The sequence below is a fragment of the Plectrocnemia conspersa genome, unplaced genomic scaffold, assembly GCF_051122295.1.
Source record: "Plectrocnemia conspersa isolate PC_06_02 unplaced genomic scaffold, ASM5112229v1 ptg000001l, whole genome shotgun sequence".
In the NCBI taxonomy this organism is placed as follows: domain Eukaryota; kingdom Metazoa; phylum Arthropoda; class Insecta; order Trichoptera; family Polycentropodidae; genus Plectrocnemia; species Plectrocnemia conspersa.
The window spans coordinates 22056666-22082083 of record NW_028277165.1 but is presented as its reverse complement, the minus strand read 5'-3'; the positions used below and the strand labels follow the sequence as shown (position 1 = coordinate 22082083).

The window sequence follows — 25418 nt, the reverse complement described above, 5'->3', positions numbered from 1 at the left end:
TAAAGTTTTAGCTCAACTTGATCGAATAATGACGATTCAAGATTGCTTCAATGCAAATAAGTTGCAACAGTAAAAAGAGCGGCCTTGTCGAATTGCATCTTGCATCCGAGAGTGGCCAATTTCAACTCAGTGTTAAAATAGTTGACTATCGCTGGCGTCCGTCAAAGCTGCACGGCGTCCGAACGCGAGCGATCTTTTGACACTGTTAAATTATTGGCTCTTGCATCGGCGGCCATCAGTCGGTGCCGTTTCGCTCGCGAAGACGAACGCCTTCGATCAGCTCGACAATGACGCGCCTCTTCTCGTAGACTCGCCGCGGAAACTTTCAATTCGTCCCGCTAAACAAATCTGCCCCTAAACCGACAGGGTTGGAAGCATGACGACCGCCACCGAGCAGGGTGGCCACCCCGGCCCCGAAGGAGCTTGCAACAACAACAACAAAAAACATTCATCGATCGACGTGCTGCAAGCAAACATCGAGAAGTCGCTGTCTACTTTGGATGAAGTGTACGTACCAGATTTTTCAGCTATTACAGATCGATATTAAATATCAATTTTAAATTTATAGCATAAAGATTGTCCGTTCCTATAGACTGTAATTTGTTAATTAGCTTTTAATGTCGTGTGGTTAAATTAAACGCTATCTATGACTCAGCCTTCTAATATACAGCCTCGCATAAAAGTTAACAATCGCTTATTCGACCCTCAGTTGCAATCTCACCAAAGCCGAAATCGCTCGATTTCCTATTCAAAAAATGATTGTCTCCGCAGATTCAAGAACGCACACATGGCTGCGAAGAACTGTTTCTTTCAATTTATTCTAAAATATATATATCGTAGATCATAACTCTAGCGCATAAACAATAAACACGTGCTCTTGTTTTGCATATTTTTAGTAAGCAATTGCTAGCGAAACTTTGCTTTTGAAAGTCCAACGAATCCATTAAAGATATTTGTATATCTAACATAGTTAATTGTTGGTGTTTGATGTCGATCTCAATTAAGCAATCACCTATAGTAGTTAACGCCTGCATATTGAAAGAAAGGAAAGCGCTCTCACAATGCATGTTCTTTGTTTGTAGATACCATGCCATTGAAACGACAATGCTTCTCGTTTATAAATAAGTTATTTTACAACTCCCGTTTGTCAGGCAATGATAAATAATTTTTATTTATTTATCATGATTTATCATGCATGACAAACGTATGGAAAAATATTACATCTGAATCATTCTGTAATAGCATCTGTTTAATGGTATGTAATGGTATCCAGGTACGTCATATTCAGCTTCTTCCAGGGAGGGGCAAAAGTGGACCATACAGTGGTCGTTTTTTTTTTTTAATATTTCGATTTCATTAAAATTCATAGTATTTCAAAAAAGGACATGCATTTTTCTGGCCAAATTCAAAGGGGGTGGGAAATGCCACTCCTTGCCTCTCACCAAATGTATCCACGTCAAAAGCAATAAAATCGTGCCGTCGCAGTAGAAACGCTCAGTTATCGTTCATATTAAGACTTTTTATAACAATATTACGACTTACAATAAGTGAGAATCGAATGATGTATATCTAAACTGAATTTTTACTAATAGGAGAGCGCAAAAAACAATTATTCCTTCTCAGAAGTCGAAAATCCACGTCAAAAGCAATATGCGAGCTACAACGTCTGTAGAGATAAGTTGTATTTTAGACTTGACCTAATGAAAGTTCTAAAACTATAATTAGTTTTACAACTTTCATTAGTTTAGGTGTGGGTTTGAACAGCAAATGAACGTTTCGCAACTGTCAAATTAAGTTTCATAGACATTTTAGAGTAGCATATAATTTCACTGGCGCCAATCAGTTTTAGCAGTAGAAATATATATTTACTGGTGTAATTGTATTTTAACTTTACTAGTAAAAATAGTATTTCTGGCTTAGAATCAGGAACGTCATTTCAGATTTCTATTTAATTAAGATGCATAGTATTTAATTAAATGATATGCATTTTCTGGCCAAATTAAAGGGGGAGGTGTTTTATTTTAACTATTTGATATTTATTCTGACCCTGAATAATTTAATTATGACCATTTATTATTTTAGTTCTGATCCTCCTATATTTTTATTCTGAACGTATGCTATGTTTATTCTAACCATTTTATATATATTTTGACCCTGAATAATATATTTATGTACATGCTGCTAATAAAATTCTGACAGATATGATTTTTCTCTGACATAAAATTGCTTTATATTCTGACCATTTAATTAGTTGGCTTACTTTTATGATCCTTTTTACAAGTCTTGCACAACTACGACGCAACGATTAGATGTGGTCCCGGCAATATTTAAATTTAAACTTCCACACGTCAAGCTTCTGGACTTTCTCATTAAACAATAAAAATATGAGTTATTATAGAAATATATATCGTCGTAGTCTTAAAGTAGTGTCGAATATCGAGTTGAACTATTGGTGATTCGGTGTGATTGCTTGGCTGTAAAATATTAAACGGCGGGAGTGAACGCATCTGCATTTCTCGTTTGATTCCGTGTTAGTTTAGCTGAGCTTTTGTATAATATTAAATTCGGAAGACGATTGATAGATGATTGGGCTCAGTTTATATTTTGCACTTGCCCTAATAAAAGCTCTAAGACTGTTTAAAAATTAATTTCAGAACTTTCTTTATGTCAATTTTGGTTTGGTTTGGCTAATTTGTGTATGTTAGCTTTTGGTTTGAACATAAAATGTACGTTTCGCAACTGACAAATTGAGTTTGATAGACATTTGAGTGCATCATATAATTTCATTAGCGCCTATCAGATAAATTAAATTTTTACTAGTAGAAATACATATATATTTGCTGGTAAAATGTATTTGGAATAGTGATAACTTCACCGAAAAATACACATTCATTGTATTATTTATAAATCACATGTAAATAAACAACGATAACTATGTAAATGTTTACGTATGGTAAAGTTGAAATCATATAATTTTACCAGCTTATGCCAGACAAATTATATTCTCACAGGTAAAAATATATATATCTACCGGTGAAAATGTATTTTTATATATCGGGATAGATTCGAGACGGTTTTTTTAGATTTGTTTTCTAGGGATAACCCGAGAATTTATGGTTTCATTCCAGCTTTTTCGATGGTGGAGAGGGGGGAGCAAAATTTATCAGTCGTTTTTTTAATATTTCAATTTCATTACATTTTATAGTATTCCATTAAATGACATGCTATTTTTGGTCAAAATTAATTATTTAATTATTTTTTACGCCCCTACTACTTTGTTTTTTTAAACAGAATATATACAAAAATTTAACAAAAAAATGATGTACATCTGTTTTGCGATCAGAATCATTCCGACTGTTTCGTCCGTTGCATTCTCAACTTTCGCAACATTTCACGTGAAATAAACATAACTAAAATATATATTTTTATACATCTTTGATTTTATAACACATTTTCGTTAACAATGGCAATTAAAATATTATCTAAATGTATTAATAATACGAATGACAACAGTATAAATAATTTGTTTCTGTTATACAACTTAGATTTATTAATATAATACATCCAATTGAATCATTCTGATTTTTTCATCCGTTCCATTTTCAACGTTCGCAGCATTTCACGTGAAATAAACATAACCCAATATCCAAATATATATATGTAGGTATATATTTTTATTCATCTATTTTATAACTCTATATTAAAAATGTAAAATTATTTTTTCTATTTAAAATGGTAATTACAATATTCTCTAAATATATTAACAATACGAATAAGATCCGAAATCAATGCATGACAACAGTATAAATAATTTGTTTTTATTATATAACTTAATTTTATTAATACATCCAAATATAAAAGTAGACGGCTTTGAAAATGCTAACCATTACATAATTACATAACGACTTCTAAAACTTGTATTATAAATTTGCATTGTTGTTATTTCTTCGATTACATAACTACAATAATTTAAAAACGCCTGGAATCGATGAGTTTAAGTTTCGGGCTAATGTTAATACTCGCTATAACGATAAAATTTAAGCATACTCATTTGGCCTTAGCAAAAAAAACTACAAGCTACATATTTTTGTAATAATTGGCGTCTTCCGTATTATTTTTACACAAAAAATGTGATGTTTTTTATAGAGGTTTATGTTAATATATAATACATTTCTGCTCTACTAGTATATACTTGTCAATGTAATTATCTACATTTTAATTCAATATCATCGCAAAGTTATTGAATTGTAGCTCTTAATTGATTATAGTATCATCGAAGGTTGTGGATTGAAAGTGGAAAAGATCGAGGGTATCTAAACATTCGAGCAGTTCTTATGCGAAAATAGTTTGATTAGTTGTTTATTATATATATATAATTTAAACTCACACGATTTTTATAAGATACAAGAACACAAGATTCATTGTGCAACGCTTTTGTTCGTTAAACGACCTCCGTTGTAATGCAATCGAATTTTGAGCCGACCGTAAACTTTTTTCGTCGATTTTCGTTAGCATATCACACATGTGTCCGTTTTCACTTCTGTGAATTTCATTAATTTTAATTACAACAGAGCTCGTCTCTCGGTGAAAAGCGACCTAAATTGGCTTTTAATTAGACCAATTAGGTAAATCGATATATTTAAATAAATAACGCAAATTTTAGCGCTCCTCTATTTAGCGCCTCATTTAGCGCTCTTTCAGACGAAACTCACGATAAACTATCTCGAATTTATATATTTTACATACGGTACAAAAATAATTTATTATTAATTCATTGCATCTATTTCTGCACTTCCTTTTCCTGTATCTATTAATTGCATATATCTGCATAATAATAGTTATATATATTTTAATATGGTACTATATGTGATTAATAGTTTAGATAAAATATTTATGTTTGATTTAAATTAAACGACAGATATGGCCATACATGACAAATCCCTTTTACATTAAGCCTTCACCCTATTTGCCCAAAATAATTATGTATGTGGTCCAATAAAAACAAGGTCAAGATTCGGCCCAAGGTCGCTTAAACCTTGCAGTTCTTTGACCTGACCCTAAAGGGCTTAGTACCTGCGAAGGCAATCTGCATTCTATATACAATATGGTCGTTTACCCGCAAAAGTTATTTTTCTCGCAGTATGTCGTTGCAGGCTTTCGGTATTAGCCCATTTTGTCGTTTTTCTCATGCAGCTGTGTTGCCATACCTCATATTATATTAATCCTTATGTTTGTTTTTAAAATAAAATTAAGTAAACAATTACCGGTCTTAAATTTGTTTGCTCTTAGGCGGTATTGTTTTAAGAGTAGGTACAAAAAAGTGCTAAATCTTTTACAACTATTGAATAAATCGCTGATTTATGACCTCCATGAGGTCTTGACCATCGAAGAAGCGTGTTTTTCCATCGGTGGTACAACAGCTTGTTACTGATGTGTTGAAATATGCAATTAAACGATATAATGACCAACTTACTGCTCACTTTAATATTAAATACGAATCTATAATATATTCTATAATACATAAAGAGTCAAGGTACAAAAAAAAATTATAGACCTGGGAGAATTTTTGTTTAGATGTATGTATCATTATTGATAATTAATGATTATAGTAATAAGATTTTTTTATGTTATATGCATCGGAAAGTAAAGATACAAAGTCCAGAACATACATCTAAATAATTTTATTTTGGGATGGACTTTTTAGTAATCTCTTCATTTATTTTTTAACATTGTCACCATTTAGTGAGCAATTTTATTGATTCAACCGTCATGGGAATTTTTCTTTTCATAAATAACAATATAAGACACTAGTTATTATTTATTAAATTTAACACCTTTCAAAAATCTATTATTCATTAAATTTTAATAAGCTCATCAGTGATTTATTTAGCTTTAAATTCCCGACAGCATTTTCCTGTTGATAACACTAGTTTACAGCAATTATGACCCATGACATTTGAGTAATTTTTTATGTAAAATCACGCGGTGAATCCGAAAGTATAGTTTAAAATTAAGAAAATAGAACAGTTTTTGAGTAATTGCTAAATTTCCGTATTTTTCATTCTGAAAAAACGTGTTTTTACCAAATTGAAAGTATTTTTTCATAAAATTAAAGATAATTAAATATCCTATCGACTGTCTACAATAATTTCCACTCAGATTTTTGGTTTAGACACTATTTATGAATTTATTGACGATTTTGGGTAATTTTTAGCAAAATTTAAGAAAAAAATAGATTTTACCGGGAATTAAACAAAACAAAATTTAGTCCCTCTGCAAACAACCAGCTATATCATATTTGCGTTAACACAGTCAGTTCGAGAAAGAGATGGCAAGTTTGGGTTTACTATTAGCTGTAAGGCACACGATACTGATATACGTTCGATATACATATCATTACTCCGATTGATTGATAAATATAAAAAATATAGTAATGATTCTAATTTATATAAATTTGTTCAAAATATAAACAGGAGTAATGATACATATATCAAACGTATATCCGTATCGTGTATTTTAGAGCTAATAGTATACTAGGACGTAAATCGAAAATTGCCATCTCTTTCTCAATTATGAATTATGAGAATCGGAGATATTTGCAATTAAACAAAAACTATTTTTTTAGAATTAAAAATACGAAAAATTAACAATATCTTAAAAACTGTCCTATTTTATAGTTTTAGGCTTCATTTTAGGATTCAGCGATTTTACATAAGAAATGACTGTCAAATGTCATGAACCAGAAGATTTTTTTTTGTAACTAATGTTATTAGTTCTATATACAGTTTCGTGTTCTGCTGCTGATTAGTGAGACACAGTTCTTGCAGAGGCAAATAAGTAGTAAAAATAGTGAAAGTTTGTAAAGAGCTGATATTGCTACTTTCAGAAATGCGTAGATGTATGTCAAAGTGCTTCAGTGCTCTTCAATTAAATGAGCAAGTGTCAAGCCCTTTATATGTTCACTGATAAAAGTTCTAAGACAAAAGTCTATTTAGACCAATTAAGCCATATTGTCAAACTCTGCCTCTTTAATGAAGCATTAATATAGCTCCTGAATGACATATATAATATGTATACCAATATACAGACATAATTCAGGTGTCAGTATCGGACGGCGGTGTCAAATGCGGTACGGTATAGAGTAGTCGTTGCAGTGAGTGTGTTTCGTATGTTTCGTAGAGAGTCTCTCTCTCTCTTTTATCTCGCTTACTTTAGTTAAGTAAGCATGTGTTTCATTGAAAGCTGTACAAAAAATGCACGGAAAAGGGCTTATTTTAGAGCCGTATTATCGATTTCTGCCTCTCTTCCGGGTCTGTTAAAGGTTCAAGTATTTTTTTAATTGTAATAGCTATTGTTTTATATTTTATTTATTATATTTTAATAAAAAAACACAAATGGAAATATGAAGATAGTAGTAACTATGTAAATTTATATTAAAAAAATATCTCCCGGGTGGCCCACTACAAACAAAACTGTTGTTGTTGCTTCTCAATGGCATAAGATATATTATATCTATAAATACAATACTGGGTATAGAAATTTAGGTTTTCAAAAGTCTGTCGTGGTCATTGAGTGTTTTAATATTACGATTTCTCTCGATTATTTTTATAATGGGAATTATTTATGCATGAGATGTTTCTCATTTCGCTCAGAAGAAATGTAGTTATGTATAAATATCATACTTAGAAAATGACGCGGATATTTCAAACACACTGAAAGCACAACGCTGCAGCGATTGAGGTCTAGTTAAAATTGCTTATGTTTTTACTATCTCGTATGTTATATATCAGAGATGTGCAACCTTTTCTCATTTACGACTCACTCTTCCCAAAATTCTGCGTCACACCACAGATTTTATTTTTAAATTGTAATCAATTATAAATAGAATGAGTAGAATTGGCAAATTTTAAAACTACAAATGCTAGCCCAAAGAAAATTTAACTTAATTTGTATTAGATATAAAAAATGTATTGATAACATATAAAATAACTGACATAACCGACAGTAGAGAGAGTTATTAAAATTAACAATTTAAAAAAACAACGGCGACCGAACATGTTTGAAATGTATAGAAATACATAACCGTCTAAGCTTTTATTGATATAATATTTATATATTTTTAAAACACATTTTCTTTATTAACCTGTCAATATTCATCAAGATAGAACTAATGTATTTTAGATATTTTTTTCATACGTCGCATTAATTTTATTTTCCGTCAATAAACTAAGGTCAAGTTCAAGTAGCAGTTAAATTAATATTTACATATTCATATAAATATATGTATCTCTAATTTATTCCATAGAAAATAAAATGTGACTTAAATATATTCAAAGCAACTTATATATAATATACAATATATTATGTAGAGATTTTCACCTTTAAGCAGTTGCTTTTTTTTTTATAAATTTAAGATTTATTTATACCACTTTATGTGCTGAGTTTGGTGACTCTTGTTTTTTATTGGTTTTCTCAAGAGGAGAACTTTGGTTGATCAATAATTAGTATTATTTAAAATAAAAATCAAAAAAGCTTTAATTTATGCATATATTTGCTTAACCGGTATATTGCTTACATTTAACGAATAACTTACTCTGATTATGTATGTATTATTTATTATTTTTATTGGTTTTACGCCATTGCGTTTGGTCGGTGTTTTCCTAATTTCATATTAAAAGCCCGGATCCGTGAAAAATCGTATAGACTAATACCTACTTCCTTTCACAATTTTTAGAGGTCAGTCGTTATAGATTCGAGTGAATCATCGCCGATTCCCCGTGTTCTTTTTGCGGTTTTTCCCAAACAATCACACAAATGGATTGCCCGATAAAAACACCAAATTAAGACACACCCGTGCCTTTTGAGGTCCGAGATGCAATAGATGAAAACAATGCGTATTTACCGTGTGAAGAGCCTTTCAAGGTCCAAAGCAAAGACCGGTTGCTAAATAATGCTTGGCCAGAAGGCAGGTTATTGCCAATGGCTGCACAGATTGATGCTATCATTCATACAACCTCAATTATTAGGGAATCTTGGACATCTAAAATACATGTAATACATTGATTGCAATATAAATATGTGCACACTACAATGACATTTTTGTTACACATATTAGATATAAAATGTGAAAGTGAATTGATTTCTTAAAGTTTCTGATTATATATTATCTGAATGAAGCGTCCTTTAAAGATACTCTACATTTATATTAATAATGCATTGATTTATAAATGATCAATCATTACTAAAAATGAAAACTGTAACATATGTATCAAGTGTATAAAAACCAGTATAATATTATTAGAGTGAGGACATAGCCTTTACAATCTCGTTTCGAGACTAAGCAGGCATTTCCGTAACAATGCCTTCAACGCAATGTAGGGACTTTTATCTTACCTTGCAAAGTATCACAACGTAAAATAATAATATTCAACAGAAGCACAGTTATATTATACAAACGAGGTTAAAACAAACTGTTATTTCAAAATAAAAGTAAATTTATCTATCGAGTTTTAATAACATTAATACAAGTATTTGAAGTTTGTATTTATTGTGATTGTATCATATTTGCTCAAGCATTACCTTATCTATCACATATCATTTTATTTGGGTATAGAAATACCCAACATAACTTTGTTTACAAGTTGATGTTTCAAAATTTTAATAAATGATTAATTTCCGGTTAAAATGAAAGCCATTGTTCAAATATGAAGAATTAGCAATATTTTTTATATACCTACATATAACCTTTATCATAAAATATATTTACACAGAAAAGTCGAGATGAACGAAGGTTCATGGCCTTTTCATGTGAATTTATTTACATGATTTTGATCTTGAAAGATCATGTTTTTGATCACGTGTTTCCAAAGAATTTTAAGGCCACATTGATGTAAATTACAATCGAATACAGAGATTCCACAAAATACAAAAAAAAATAATTGCGTAATTGAAAAAAATACTTAATTTTATATTCCAACATTCAATTACTTAGGGTAGAATAAAACTAAGAAAGCAATAATACAAAATGAAAATCTTCTATGATATTGATTGTTCTTAACAAACATGTAACATGTATATTTTTTTAAACACAAAGAATTGTTATATTAGTTTAAATAAAATGTTTTGGATTTATTGGGCAAAAGCTGTTTTTCTATGGCAACCAATAAGTTGCTGCCGTCAATATGTGAGCTATGACAAGTATTTCGCTCATTTTGAGTACCGCAAGGATTCATTCTAGGTCCTCTGCTCTTTTTGACTTTCATCAACGACGAAGCGCACGCTGCAATAATAAGCTTGGAATGCTTATTATGCTGATGATCTGATTAAATTTAAGCGCCCGCTCTCCAGAGGGGCGCTGTGGTAGTGGATGTTCAAATCACGTCTGTGATCACCACTTTTATAATATGTAGTTAATTTGTTGGTTCCAACAAAGTATTCGCACGAATTTGGATTTGCTTATTCGTGGATGTGTTTGATTGATAGTCGTCAAATGTCACAGTGTTACATTTTTCGATCTTCTTACAGTTGAGGCCGTGTTTTATGCAGAAATAAAAAAAACTTGGGGTGACGCTCAAGCAGGGATGAATATCTAGTATGCACATCGGCAAAGTTTGCGATAAGGTGTCGAGCATGTTCGGCTTCGTTATGCGGAGCGCGTGTCACTATGACAATTTATTAGCGATTCGCGTTCTATACGATACGCTACTTCGTAGTGCCCTTAATGTAACTATATTATCTAAAATCCCAGCGAAGCAAAGAAGCGAACAGATGTAATTCCCTTTTTTATATTGCAAAACATACATCAATTTTATTTTTATTGCTAAATGGTAATTTATATAAAAATATTACATTTGCGGATCATTGTATTTTCAATAATGTGGAACGATTGTGTTTTGATACTAATTGTGCTTATTATTATTAAATGTTTTGTTATAATTTTTCAAAAAAATAATTAAAATAGAATTTTCAACTGCTGTGTGTTTATGCAATTATAGTATGTTCCTTCATAAATGGCATAAAATAAATGCAACATGAATCACGACTCTTTAATTCCCTTCAATTAAATTGATGCAACAATGCAAAAGTACACGCGCTCATAGTGTAATACAAATCATATTTTTAGCTCACGATAGTATAAGTCGATAAATTTATATTTAACGATCCTATAAAATTGAATTGAAATAAAATAAATAAAGTAGATTTAGCGATAAAATACAGCATAATATTTTTACGTTTGTACTAGGGTTTTCAATTGAATATTAGATTATTCGCCCAATTTTCGATTATATGAATTTTCGAATAATTGCTTAAATATTCGTGTATATAATCTCAAATGATATTTGAAAAAATCTTACTATTAAACATTTTCTGTACTTGAGAAACATAGGTAGTCATTATATCCATGGATTATGCGCCTTAATTTTGTTTCAAAATGCGAGACAATGAGACGCTTCTTCTAAACAAAAAAATGCTCTTACGCATTCGAAAAACATTTATGAATAGAATGTTGATCAGGTGTCTACTATGACAGAAATTCATAGAATTCATTTCTTGAACAAAACAAAATGTTGGAATGGCCCACACTTTATTATCGTTTAACGCTTATCTCAAAAACAGGTGTGCGGCGCAAATTTTTTTGAAGTTTGTGTTACGTTTTTGTATTTGTTATTTCAATACGCAAAAATTGTATTTAAAGAAGTTCATTAATTTGATTATGTTTAATTTATTTCTATTTATGTAATTTATATGCCAATCCGCTCAAAATAACTCCGATACGGATCCGATTATGTATATTAAATTCGTTCCAAACATGATTAGCTATTGTATATATATTATATCATACAAGAAATTCGATAAATAATATATTAAAAATGTTCCATAATTTTTTCTGAGCTAATTAAACCGCAGCTGATGATTTAAAAAAGCCTGAAATGGCGTCCCTGATCAAAAAGTATGTGATAATTAATTAGGCATTTGACATTTGACGCCCTCATTGATCAGTAATTCGCATTGCGTTGTGTTATGCATATTTTATAAAATTCAAAAACGATTATCAAAGTATTTAATAAATAATTATTTTCAATTAAAAAATATTTTACAGGCAATTAATTGATTTTTAGAAACAATTAGTTAAATAAATTAATATCGGTAAAGGGAAAAAAATTACGACGACATTAAAATATTCGAATGCTTCAACCAATTTTCATTCAATATTCGGATACTTGAAAACTACGAATAATTGAGAACCCTAGTATGTGTTTTTTTCTGTGAATTTTATTTAAAATTACATTACGGTGTTTCTATTGCGAGTTAGTAGCAAAGTATTATAATATTATATGAATAAAATCGTTTAATATCGGGGGGTGGCTAGTTTATAATACGAAAATAATCTCAAAAACTCTTAACGGTACAGTAAATAGATTTTTATATGTCCTGTGCAAGAGTTTTTCTAGACCAATTATTTTATTTTATTTAAAAAAAAATAACTATAAAATTATGTAACGAGATGATTGCAATTTTCCTACAAACTCGTTGATTATATTGTAATAAATACTATATTTTGCCATTTGCAGCTAATTTTTGTAAATCAATTATAGCAAAATAGTCGCTTATAACGCCAATCTATTTAAGACAATTGTATCAAAAATGATATTATATTTCCACCATATTAATAGTTCTAGTTATATCAATTAGTAATTATAAATATCCATTGTATTAGTTTCGTTTCAGGGCCCCCTTATTTCTGAGCAATTTACGGCATATTTATTTATTTAAATTAAATTAAGACCATTAATCAATTTCCAGAACGCTTTAAAATCATTAATAATTTGATTTTGGCAATTTTTTTAATGATCGCAATGACAGGAAATCTATGAGCTGAAGTAGCTCATTATTAGCTCATTTTTCAATACCTAGTACGGAAGATATTCATTCGTGAGATTAGTAAAATCTAGGTAAACCTAATCTGTGATGATCCATCGGAATTATAATGTATGATTATCACTAATTCTGGTCTCTCAGATACGATAGAATTATGGAGAATTGTTGTTTTATACTTCAACTCTGATTTTCACACGTTACTCAACTCTTTGGTTACAGAATCTTTTAAGAGTGTAATTAACATATCAATCAATGTATTATCTAATAACAAAAAGTTATTTACCTCTAAAGTTAATACCTTATAGTCCAATAAAAATGCATCTGACTCTTGGCGTTAAATGCGTGACTCTTGTTATTATTTTTTAAGTATTTGGGCGTATCTCAAATATATAATTATATTTCAAATATAAACTAAAAACGTTTTTTGTCAAATAAGGAGAGTATGTTTTGCTTTTTGGCTTCTCAAATATATTTTTCATTACAGGCTCTATTTAGTTGCAGTGAATCACGTTTTTTTGGCATAATTCTTCAACATAATACGGGTTGGATTATTTTACTTCATTAATATGTTATATTATTCAGGAAAGTAGATTGATAAAGAAGTTTAATGTTGATATTGTTATTTAATTACTGTTTGGAATGGAACTTAAGCTTTTGACTATGATATATTTATGAGTTATTATCTGTATGTATCAAAAAATGTACTTATTCTTCATTTTCTGCTTATCCATTACTATTTACTTAGTTTTATCACATTATACCACAAGCAAGAACCAATTTTATTTCCTCCTCCTTTTTTTCGTCCTTCATGCGAAGCATAACAAATATAATTAAATTTTGTTACATGCGAAGGGGGATTGAAAACTTCGTAACATATCACTAATGGCACAATTATTTTTTATGAAGTTATGTAAATTGTTATCATGCCTCATTTTTTTGTAAGTTTCACGTTAATATGTTCATTTATGATGTATGTAGAATTTTCTGAAGTAAAACGTGAATCGACGATTATAAAAAATAAAATACGTTCAGTGGTCAAATATCTGCATAAGAAGGGCTCCAATTTATTAGGACATGACATACATAATATTGAATTTAAACATTATTTGAAGGCCTGTAGAAAGATCGACATGATTTATTATGTGGGCATGGTAGGTCGGCGAATCAAGGTTCAATAAATAGTAGAGGCTATGGGAGCTTCCTATGAATGGGTTCAAGACATTTTGAGCAATAAATTAGAAATGTAAAAAATCTATGAGGTGACTTAATCAAAACGTGATAGTTTCCATACATCGTTGACTTCCTGATTCTGATATTTTTATGGAAACATTTTACTATCATTTAACAGTGGAAAAAATACCGCTACCAAAAAACAATTATCTAACTGCGACAGCGCCGACACGATTTTATTGCTTTTGTCGTGAATTATTCACTTCTGAGAAGTGATAATTGTTTTCGCGCCCTGCTATTGAGCAACATATTTGCTCTCATATTTTTAAAACTTTTTTTTTTCTTTTTCTTATTATTTTTCCCTGAGAGATAAGTTGATTTAGTTTGTATTTTAGACTTGACCTAATTAAATCTATAAAACTATAATTAGTTTTAGAACTTTCATTAGTTTATGTTTGGATTAGAACAACAAATTTACGTTTCGCAACTGTCAAATTGAGTTTCATAGACATTTTAGAACAGCATATAATTTCACTAGCATCAAATTATATTTTTGCTAGTGGAAATATATATTTACTGGTGCAAATGTATTTGAACTTCACTAGTGAAAATAAATATAAATTGACCGAAAAATACCCATTCACTGTAAAATTTATACATCGCATGTAAATAAATAATGATAACTATATATTTAGATACGTACATATTTTCACTGGCAAAAATATATGTATATCTACCGGTGAAAATGTATTCCGATTTAATTTCACTGAAATGATTTTTTTTATTCACGTAATTCTGCATAATGCGGTTACAATTTGATGCATTAAAATTATATATTTAATACATTTACATTTAGAAAAATATAATAAGTACACTTAAAATATTTATTATTCAATTTTAAAAGAACAAATAAGAAAAATAAGAAGGATGTTAAAAGATGATACATGGATTAATTATTAACTTATTTTTTTTTTATTAAAGTTACATGAATTCATTAAAAAAATATTTTTTAATTTCTTTGCAATTTTTTTCCTATTTGATTTTGATAAATCATTGAAGATCTAATTTTATAATTATGTAGCTGTTTTCTAAGTTTAAATTTAGTAATTATAATCGATTTTCTCTCTAGCATTTTTTTTACCATTAATAATTCATATTTTGGTAGAATAGTTATAGGCAAAATTTTAGTTTTCATATATGTATAATATATGTTTTTCGCGTGAGCTTCGAGACACAAATTTAAGAATATTTTTATAGCACTATTTTGAATAACCTGTAGCGATTTTAATTTAAATTTACTTATAAATCCTCAAACGCAAGACATAGATGTTAGACGACTAAGAATATATGCATAATAAATATTTAATCTAGTTTTATATGATAATATATTTTAAAACCTGTTTATCAATTTTAACATTGGTAATATTTTTTTATTATATAATCAACATGGCTAAATTGCAAATTGGCATGGCAAATTCCCCAACCTGCCCCCCTTCCCCCAAATTACATCCATGTTATCATATTCCTGCAGCTGAATCATGCATCCTCGTAAACGGCCGTGGCACAACTGACATGTGATGCTCTTACTCAGAATGAATGCGGGAAATGACTGGCAACATATACCAATTCATAAACGCTTTCTAGATAATTTTATACGAGTTGTAATCGCATAAAACTCTCTTCAACATAAAATTATAAATTTACATAAGAATGACACTGGGTGGCCTTCTTCAAAATCTTACGATTTTTAGCTCCATTTACTTTGCAATAGATTCTTCCGAAGTGTCCGATCACTATACTGCCCCTGAAAAGAGTCGCGTGTGAAGTTGAATGCACGTATTTTTATTTTATTACATAAGTGGCTGGGGATAGGCGTCGCGACGCATGAGTGCGCCGGAAAACGACGGAAAGTTCAATGGCGTCGTCGTCTAGCTGCAGTTGCGTGGATTGCTTCTCGGACAAAGCGCCCAAGGTGAAAAGCGACTCTCAGAAATGGAACGGATTTCACTGATCGCTCGCACGACTGCAACAAAATAAAAAGCATTGTTCTTAAATCAACGTCTGGCTGGATAACCGTGAGCAACGTGACATGATATAACATCAACTTATAAGAATCGCTAATTTCTGTAAAAAATCAATTATATTAGAATTAGTATGATAATTCAAAACAGTCATGTTATCATAAGTAGCGTTTTAGCGATTTTTTGGGTATGTGAAGAGAGAAGCGGCGGCTTCTGCTATCTTCGATAGTCTAAAGTTGAATTCGCTTTCTCATGATACGAGTCCAAATTGGAGAGATCATAAAATTCTGATTCCTTAAACTGTTAAGTGGATGTTCAGTATGAATGTTAGTAGAAGGGTCAAAAAATGTATTTAAAATGTGTCTGAGGAAGTGATCGATGCTTGCTCCTATCTCCGTATTTGTACCCATGGTCCCATTCATAGAAGATTTTTTGGTTTCTGGGTCTTTCTGGGATTGTTTTTTTTGTTTTTAACAGATTGCCGTTAATTGCTAGAACAGTTTTACGAACGGTCATTTTATATGTCAATACCGAATGCACGTGTTATATAATACTTTCTCAAGACCTCTACGACGGATACATATGTATATCTTTCTGATTCGTAGCGGGTACTTTGACCAAATCTTCATAAATATTTTCTCACGGTGGTGTTCCATTTTTAAAAAAAAAAAGTTTATTAATGTTTATTGATTAGCAAAACCAAAGTATTCGAATACCCTTGCAATTATTATTTCGTTGTATTAAATATTTTAATTATATCATTATCCCTTTTAATGTTAACAATGTTTACATTCATCACGGGTAATTTTGTTTTGTAGAAATTTATGATTTTATTTGTTTGATTTTGAATGGTTTTTTTATTATATTACAATTAAATTACAACTATACCGAATTGTAATGTTTAGTATCTTTAAACGTTGTTAAGTCGACTTATCTGATAAATGTCCATTCATTCAAAGTCAAATTGAATGCTTTGTTGCTTATGCTGTAATATATTGTTGAATATTAAAACATGCTTGCAAATTTTTCGAAAAAATCTATGATTTCAAGAGTCGGAACATTTTCTTTGTAGATATTAAATGAAATTGCTGTTTTTTTAATATAATGAACAAGCAGGTCAAATTTCGACTTTAGTTGCCAACTTGTATGACAAATTATGCTTCTGACTATTTATGAATATTTCGTGTTTCAAACAATCAGATGCGTTTAAACGATCTTCCTTACGTTCAGGTACTTCTAAAAATATTTTATACGTTGATTATTTATTGTGTTATCTACAAGTACCATAAAAAATCAAGAAAATGACTGTGTACAAAAACATGTTGTGTCATTAATTTATTCACTTTTATACATGGTCTAAAAAAGTATTTTTAAAAATGTGGGCCTGCATATCTTTCTATTTTTGGACTTAAGCCTATGAAAACATTACCTTTGACAAAATATTGTCATTTATCAACCGCTTCTGGATGCCTTCTAAGTATTTATATGTCTATATTACTCATCACATTTTGTTACTTACGATTATCCGATAGAACCTTATGAGGAGTGCGTACAAAATTGTAGTTCTGTTACCTGATCTACAAGTAACAAAACGTTACTTGTAGACCAGGTTTAAGGATCGTCCACGGACATCATTCCTGCGCCAGCTTCTCCACCACTGTTCGAATAAAAACATATCGCCCATCATGGTCTTTCGCAATATGTAATATAATTTAATAAAATTCTCACTAGTGCCAAAAATTTAGAAACCCGAAGAATGGGTGGTTGTTAATGAGCTCGGTAAAACTATTGCAAAATATTGATGTAGAGCCTACGACAGTGGTTTGGAAAAAGTATCTTTTGTCTTTTAATATAGGACGATAATAAACCAGATAAATGCAATAATAACGATTGCCAACGTTCGATTATGAATACGGCAATATAAAAATCAAAGCTGCTTTGTTTATATTTTCTGCCGATCTCTTATTCTGGGTGCTCTCATCTCGCGATTTGTTTAAATGGCGGTTTCACTCAAGAGTGATTTATAAAGTGCTAAGAAACAAGGGCTAAAATTAAACAAGCTATCTTAAAGCAAATATATTGATTGACAATTAATAATTTTTAATATATTTATTTATAAGTTGCTTCTTTTTAAGAAAGTTCAAGTGCGTTTGACCTTTCAGTGCAACTTTTGATGTAAGTATTTAGTAAATTAATCTCACCTCCTCATTTAGAAAGATTAAATGTAAAACTAAATTAAATTATGTTATGTACTAAACATCCAAGTTTAATTCAATAGTACCATATTTTATACTTTCATTCATTCTTGAACATTTTTTTATTCATGTAGGCACAAACAGATGTAGTAAAGACAAACAGATCAAATGATAAACATTATTAGGTTGAGCAGATGTTTTCCAACACTACTACAATTTTTTATTCAGTACAAACATAATCTGTGTTAAAATTTATTTAATATTTCATATTATAATTGAATGCAATTTTCTTAACCGTAAAAGTTGACTTTTATAGTCAACTTTAACAATTAACAATTCAGTACAATAGGACCATTGTTTATTATTTTAGGTTCGTAATTACTGAAAAACATTGTTCACAGAAATAGGTGTTTAAAAATAGAATTCTTTTCATTATTGAATATTTAGTATACTATATATATATATATTTAGTACATTGTATATTTTTTCTTCTAAAACAGATTTATGTAATATTTATGTGATTTATTTATATATTTTTATTTTAATTATTGTATATATAATATGTATTTAGGTAAATCTCAATAATATTAATTTTAAATTTTTAGTGTACCATCAAAATGTACACTAAATTGTATTGTAGAGTTCCACAATATTTTTAATACGATTTAAAATTTTGCTTATAACATTAGGATAATCTTAGAAATAAATAAAAGTTAATATTGAAATAATGCAAGGTTTAATATCCCTGATGCGTTCTGAGTTAGTGTTAGTAATATTTACGTATAACGCTATAGAGATTATTTGCGTAACACGATGTTGCGGGTAACCGTCCGTTGTCTTTGGATAACAAGAAATAATATTATTAGATGGCTTCATCATCTGGAAGTTCAGCAAAACGAAATTTCTCTGATGTGTATTTGCATCCTAGTGATCTTTTGCTGTGTTTGGATACTATTCATTATATACTTAACATAGCCCGTATACAAAGAAGCACTTCTTATGGGAATTGTGCACATGCTGCGAGTTGTAGAGTGCTCTAGAAAGTCGCGATTTCGTCCCTTATTCTTACCCGTTATGCTGAAATGTCAGCGCTCAAAAATTCTTACACAAGCATTATTTATTTAACACGCGTATTTCTAATAAGATGTATGTTTCAAACTTGAATAAAACTTAACATAGTCACACTAGAATTTTTTAAAAATATTTTTATTTTTATGTGGATTTCAAATGCTTGTTACGAATTGACAACCACTTCTTTAGACATTAGACCCATTAGAGTAATACTCTTTTTTATCATCCTTTATATTTTTTAACGAATGTTCTAATTGGTGCTGTAAATTGAAGTACACATTACCAATTCGATTAGTTCATATACATATGTAATTGCTTTACTGTGTATTTGTTGTATATTCAATATTGTATAGATATATGTAATATTATTATGTCTGATACAGTAGTCACAAAAAAATTCAATATTAGTTAACTACAATCATTTAAATAAAAGAAAGAATGTTTTACTGCCATTTTACTAGAACAAAATATAGAGATACAATTACATACGCTGTGTGAAACTTAGGAACTATTTGATTTGTATAATGATAATTTCATAATATCCAATAAACTAAGAAATAAGTTGACTTAATTTGTTTTAATTTCAAAAACTATAATTAGGTTAGGTTTGGGTTAGAACAGCAAATTTACGTTTCGCGCATTGAGTTTCATGTACATTTTAGAACAACATATAATTTCACTAGCACCTATCAGGTAAATTATATTTTCGCTAGTAGAAATATATCTACTGGTGAAAATGTATTTTGGACTTCACCGAAAAATACACATTCATTGTGACATTCATTCATAGCATGCATAAAATGCCAAATAAATTATATTTTCACTGGTAAAAATAAATGTCTACTGGTGAAAATGTATTCCGATATGATTTCACTGTAATTAATTATTCTTAAAATTTTCTAAGAATATCTGGTTTAGAACCAGGGACGTCATTTTAGCTTTTTCCAGTGAGAGTAGAACATTTTGTTTGAGGGACATTCTGTTTCTGCCCCCGAATCATCGCATTGTCCTGATGGTCGAGCGTAGGAAGTGGCGAAACGCCCCCCTTAACCCCAATAGAGTATATAAGCACGAGCATATCAGCTTGTAACAACTTGTCATTACTGCTATTATAAGCTTGAGTCAGACGAGAGTTCAGCCGAACTCGACCATGCGAAGCTACGTCAAGTACCGAACTAGAGACTTAGGAAAGCCGTGGAAGAAGTCGCTTCTCACTTCACGTCAAACCTGTTCCAGCTGCGATGTTCGCAATCAAGAGTGCAATATGATATCCGGATACGACTTGGAGATAACATGATGCAGACAAAGCTACAATAATAGCACTGGTATCCATTATCCATCAGGAAAGACTAGGGCGGATTATGTCTGTGAATTTATGTGAAAATTGGCTCATCGAAAAAATATCTTCAGCAAATAATTTTGGCATTGAATCTTTTGAATGCAGTTTATTTATTTACAAAAATAAATTGCATATTTTACGAATAAATGTAGGCAAAACATTTTTGGCCCATAAAATAATGAAAAACTTATATATATACTTATATAAATAAAAGGGCAAGTCGAAAGTAAATATAAGTTACTTACAATTTACACTAAACAATAAGTTTTTAGAACATCACTGTTGCAATTGTGAAAAATATAATTCGGTCCATAACCCTTGGTTCAGGCATTTCGAGACTCGAGTTAATCTTATATCTATAAAAAATAATTTATTAGTTATAGGGAATTTCTTATAACGGTCAAGCTTTTACTGGCAATTTTATCAATTTTTATTTATTACAGCAATTAATATGATCGAACAGAATTCTTGCCATTATAGCGACATTGGTGTCCGCATACAATTGACTTGATGGCCAAATTAATTAAAACCGCTCATTTTCAATTGAAAACTTTGAACTTTGCAATATATTCATATAAAGCAGTTCAGATTAATCACGGAGCAATGAATCGAAATGCGAATGACGAGTCGAAAAGTCGAAATTTATTTTGTTAACGCTGAAGTGAATTTTGATTATTTGTTTCAGTGATGACGGCTGAAAAAAGCGTTTCTCAGAACAGGGGTAAGCCCCGAGCTAAAGAAATCTAAAACTTCGGCTCTAGCGTCATCGTCGAAATTTATCTATCTTGCTGCGTTTGAGGAAAACTGGTTCTAATTAAATACTCATCATTGTAAACACATTTATTTTAATTAAATACAAATCTATATTTAATTATATATTGGTAATGCGTAATACTACATGCAAATGCAGTAATTTGCTGTAGGTAGTCAGGTTATATAATAATTATGTCATTGTATGAAATGCTGTATAGATCAGTTTTAAAAGATCGAATTCAATATATATTATTTATTTTTAGATAACCAACATTTCAAATTGTAATATGACATTTAATAAAGGGTTTTCAGATTATGTATTCTAAAATGAACATGTCCTCTTTTTATTTGCATTATTTTTCTCTTTTTTGTACCATAATACTGCGTGTAAATTCTTTAGTTGTTCTGTAATGATTTTATACATATAAACAACTAATTTCGATGTATTTTTATATAAATCCATTAAAACGATTACTGACAGAATTTTAATTTTAACCCTCACATGGTCAATTTTTTTTAATGCGAAAAAGTCTCAATATCTCAGTACCGTAAAATATTACAAAATAAATTTATTTTATTGAATATGATTTATGACTGAGTTACTGTAAAGCTATTAATGTAATTAATGGTAATCAAAACACATTGTTCGTTTATACTTTCATGCTTCAGAACACTAGCTTTTAATGAATGTATTCTGATTATTGAATGAAGTCAATACTTCATAGGATAATTTCATCAGATTCGACTATAGCAAATATTAAGGGTATTGTGCCATTTAATTGTCCCTGAATACGAAGTTATTTTTGTTATTCTGTTTTTTATGTTTTATTTTATTTTATTTTTAATCTGTACCAACTTAGCAAGTCAATCAGATATAATAAATATCTACAAGTATTAGCCACCAGACCAGAAATTATAGGAATCGGTGACATCTATGTATATTAATAATTATAAATTATAATGTCTAATACATATAATTTATAACCAATAAATGTCACGGCAGCTGGGCCGGTTTTTTAATAATAGCGCATTTTTATATATAAAAATTCGAACCCGCAACCTCAGAGTTACTAGTCTGAGACGTTATGTATTACGCTATTCCGTCCTTATACTTGATTCAGAAATCACAGTCAATATATTTGAGTAAGAAAGAGAAGGCAATATTTGAGTTACACTCATTTTTATATTTTAAACAATTTTATTGAAATTAAAATAATTTATATAATTTATACATTAAAGTTATTATTATTATAGTTAAACTTATGAAAAAAATCCAGCCGCAAGAATTATAATATTTTTTAACTTTTATATTTTTATCTATTATAGAACATTTTTGACCTCGTTGGTTTTTTCTAATATTTTTTAAATGGAGATAAATTTTAATATCATTTTTTAGCCAATATATATGATTTTATAAATATATTTAAAAAAAATATTTCTTTTTTTTTTGTGAATCAGTATATAATATAGAAACAAAATTAAATCCAGTTTATACAAGTAAATACACAAAAAATATAGAAAAAAAATATTTCATAATTATACAAAAAATAAATTAATACAAAACTTGAAACAGACACCCACGTCCTAGCGGCATTCATGTCGTCGTTCGTAAGCGGACACTGGCATTCAAACGGTTAAAACCATTTTTTTAAAAGCAGGACATATACGTGTCAAAAGCACAATATAAGCTCAATTATGCAACTTTTTAGAACTAACAGTATACATATTGTTTTGAGTATTTAACATTTAAAAAAATTTGTTTTCATTTTCAGTGTCATATAAACTACAATAATGGTGTGATAAAACACAACTATTCAATTTAAACCTTTTTTAGAAAGAGTATCGGTGAAAAAAACTTTTGTTAAATACTGTCTATTGACTGTGATTTCTGAACATAGTAAAGTGTCATAGCTAATATGATTCAATAGATATAGAGCAACTCAACTAGAAAACAATGCAAATAAGTGTATATTAAAAAATATATATGAAATCAATTTCTTGTTCTAAAAACATAATAATATTGTAGAAAGCTGTTAGAGAAAATTTTAATTTAATATATTCAAAACCAAATACAATATGCTGAATCTATCTTTAGTATCTATGGTAGATATAGTTAACTATCATATTTCGTGTTGGGATTACGAAATCTTTTATTTGAACATGGATTTTATATAAGCCATTTAATTTTATTTTTTCTATTAGTATTTATTTATATAATTATTTAATTATTCTATTTATTATATTATACATTATAATTATATTGATTTGGATCATACATAATCGTTGCGTCGAATTAGGTAATCAATTTATGTTCCTCGAATTAATTAATACGATTGAATTAAAAACCGTTGGACCCAACTTGAACAAAAAACAAGTCACAGGTTAGCTACGTTGCCAAATATCCTGATTTGAATCTATGATATATTTACGACGTTATACAAGACTAAAATAAAAGTCAATAACTAACCACAGAACTACTACTTCGCTTCCGAATTGAAATAATCGAGCTCGCCCCTTGAGTCCAAAAAAAGTAGCTTTAACTTAAAAATATATTCACTACGCAAATGTTTACGAAATAAATATTTATTTTATATGTATATTTCAGTTATGTGTCTACTTTTACTAACGATATTTTTGAGAAAGTTTTATATATATTTTTTAATTTTATAATTTAACTTAACGTTTCATCATAGCATGATTTTATTTGTACTTCAACTACAGATAATAAATACTCATTTATAATGTTATTAATTATATGTCATCTAGTAGACACAGCTATAGGTTTAAATGCATAGCAAATTTAATTAATTCTGAAAAGTCTTAGTCATAACCCAGAACATCAAACCATTCGCTCATTATCTAGTTATGTTATAGTAAAAGAAAATGCGCTGAATAAATATTAAAAATGTACAGATATCTGACGCTCAATGCTATTCAAGGTTATTATTGTTACAATAAATTATAAAATGATTTAATCAATTTATTTATTATTAGCAAATGAAGCTAAGGGGAAATAGTAAAAATGCAATATTTATATTTTTATTTTATGTACATAGTTAATTAAACTTTGTCCTTTATTATGCTGTGTACTTATTATGCGAAATTATTTTACTTTTTCATTCTATTTAAGGTCATCGTTGCCCTTAGTTTAAGGTCACTTTTTTCAATTCTTACATAAAATCTTCGTGATGAAAGAGTCACGTTTAAATAGTTCTGAAAAACATGTTTTTCTTCAAATTGTATTTGCATTATTTGATTTTGAGCTTGTAATTTAATTATTGGCGTATGCGGTTAAACAGGAGTGTTCTTGAAAATATACGCACGCAATTCCCACACTGTGATATGCAAAATTAGCCTTATGCCATTCGAAGGTCGTATGTGAGGATTTTTTTGCCCTGAGGGGTTTAAGGTCAACGTTTCGTGGTACCTTCTTTCTATTACACGCTTCCGATTATTAATCGACATTTAAATAATGTGTTTAGAAAGGAACGAGGTGCTGCCATATGACATCATGCAAATGATTTAATTTATTTTTATTTATTTTTGCAGAAAATTCGTCAACGGACAAGTTAAAAATGACGACAAGCTGAAGAAGAAAGCGCCTCAAGCTTTCGTTTCTTTTGTAGGATTGGTGAGTGTAATATTGAAATATTTGTATAAACAATTTGTAGTAATTTCTTGTTTTCTTCACTGATATAAGTCGGTGAGTAATACCTGAAAAACTTAGATTCAAATCTCATATGGACTTTAGAGTTTTGCAATTAATCGGAATTAGTGATTATAATATAATATTTATTACAATTGAACATCACAGGTTAAGTCTCTATAGATTTTCTTAATCTCACGCATGAATAATAATATAAAATCGAGCTAGGTTATGCATAGACTTTGATTTCAGTTTGATGTACTACTATCTACTTAGTAGTTGTTGATTGTATTTAGCTTGTTGTAACTCATTGGGCTAACGCTTTTAAATACATACATGTATTT

General features: G+C 29.4%; 1 protein-coding gene across 1 annotated transcript in view; it reads left to right on the top strand.

Moving 5' to 3' along the window:
* Nucleotides 1-219: 219 nt before the first annotated feature.
* The window catches only part of LOC148239223 (multidrug resistance protein homolog 49-like), a 38044-nt gene continuing 12845 nt past the window's right edge, over nt 220-25418 (top strand). Inside the window, exons 1-2 of the mRNA XM_088195907.1 lie at nt 220-507; nt 24978-25059. Coding sequence (XP_088052033.1) covers nt 377-507; nt 24978-25059 — 213 coding nt within the window. The 5' untranslated portion in view covers nt 220-376. The remainder of the gene's footprint in view (nt 508-24977; nt 25060-25418) is intronic.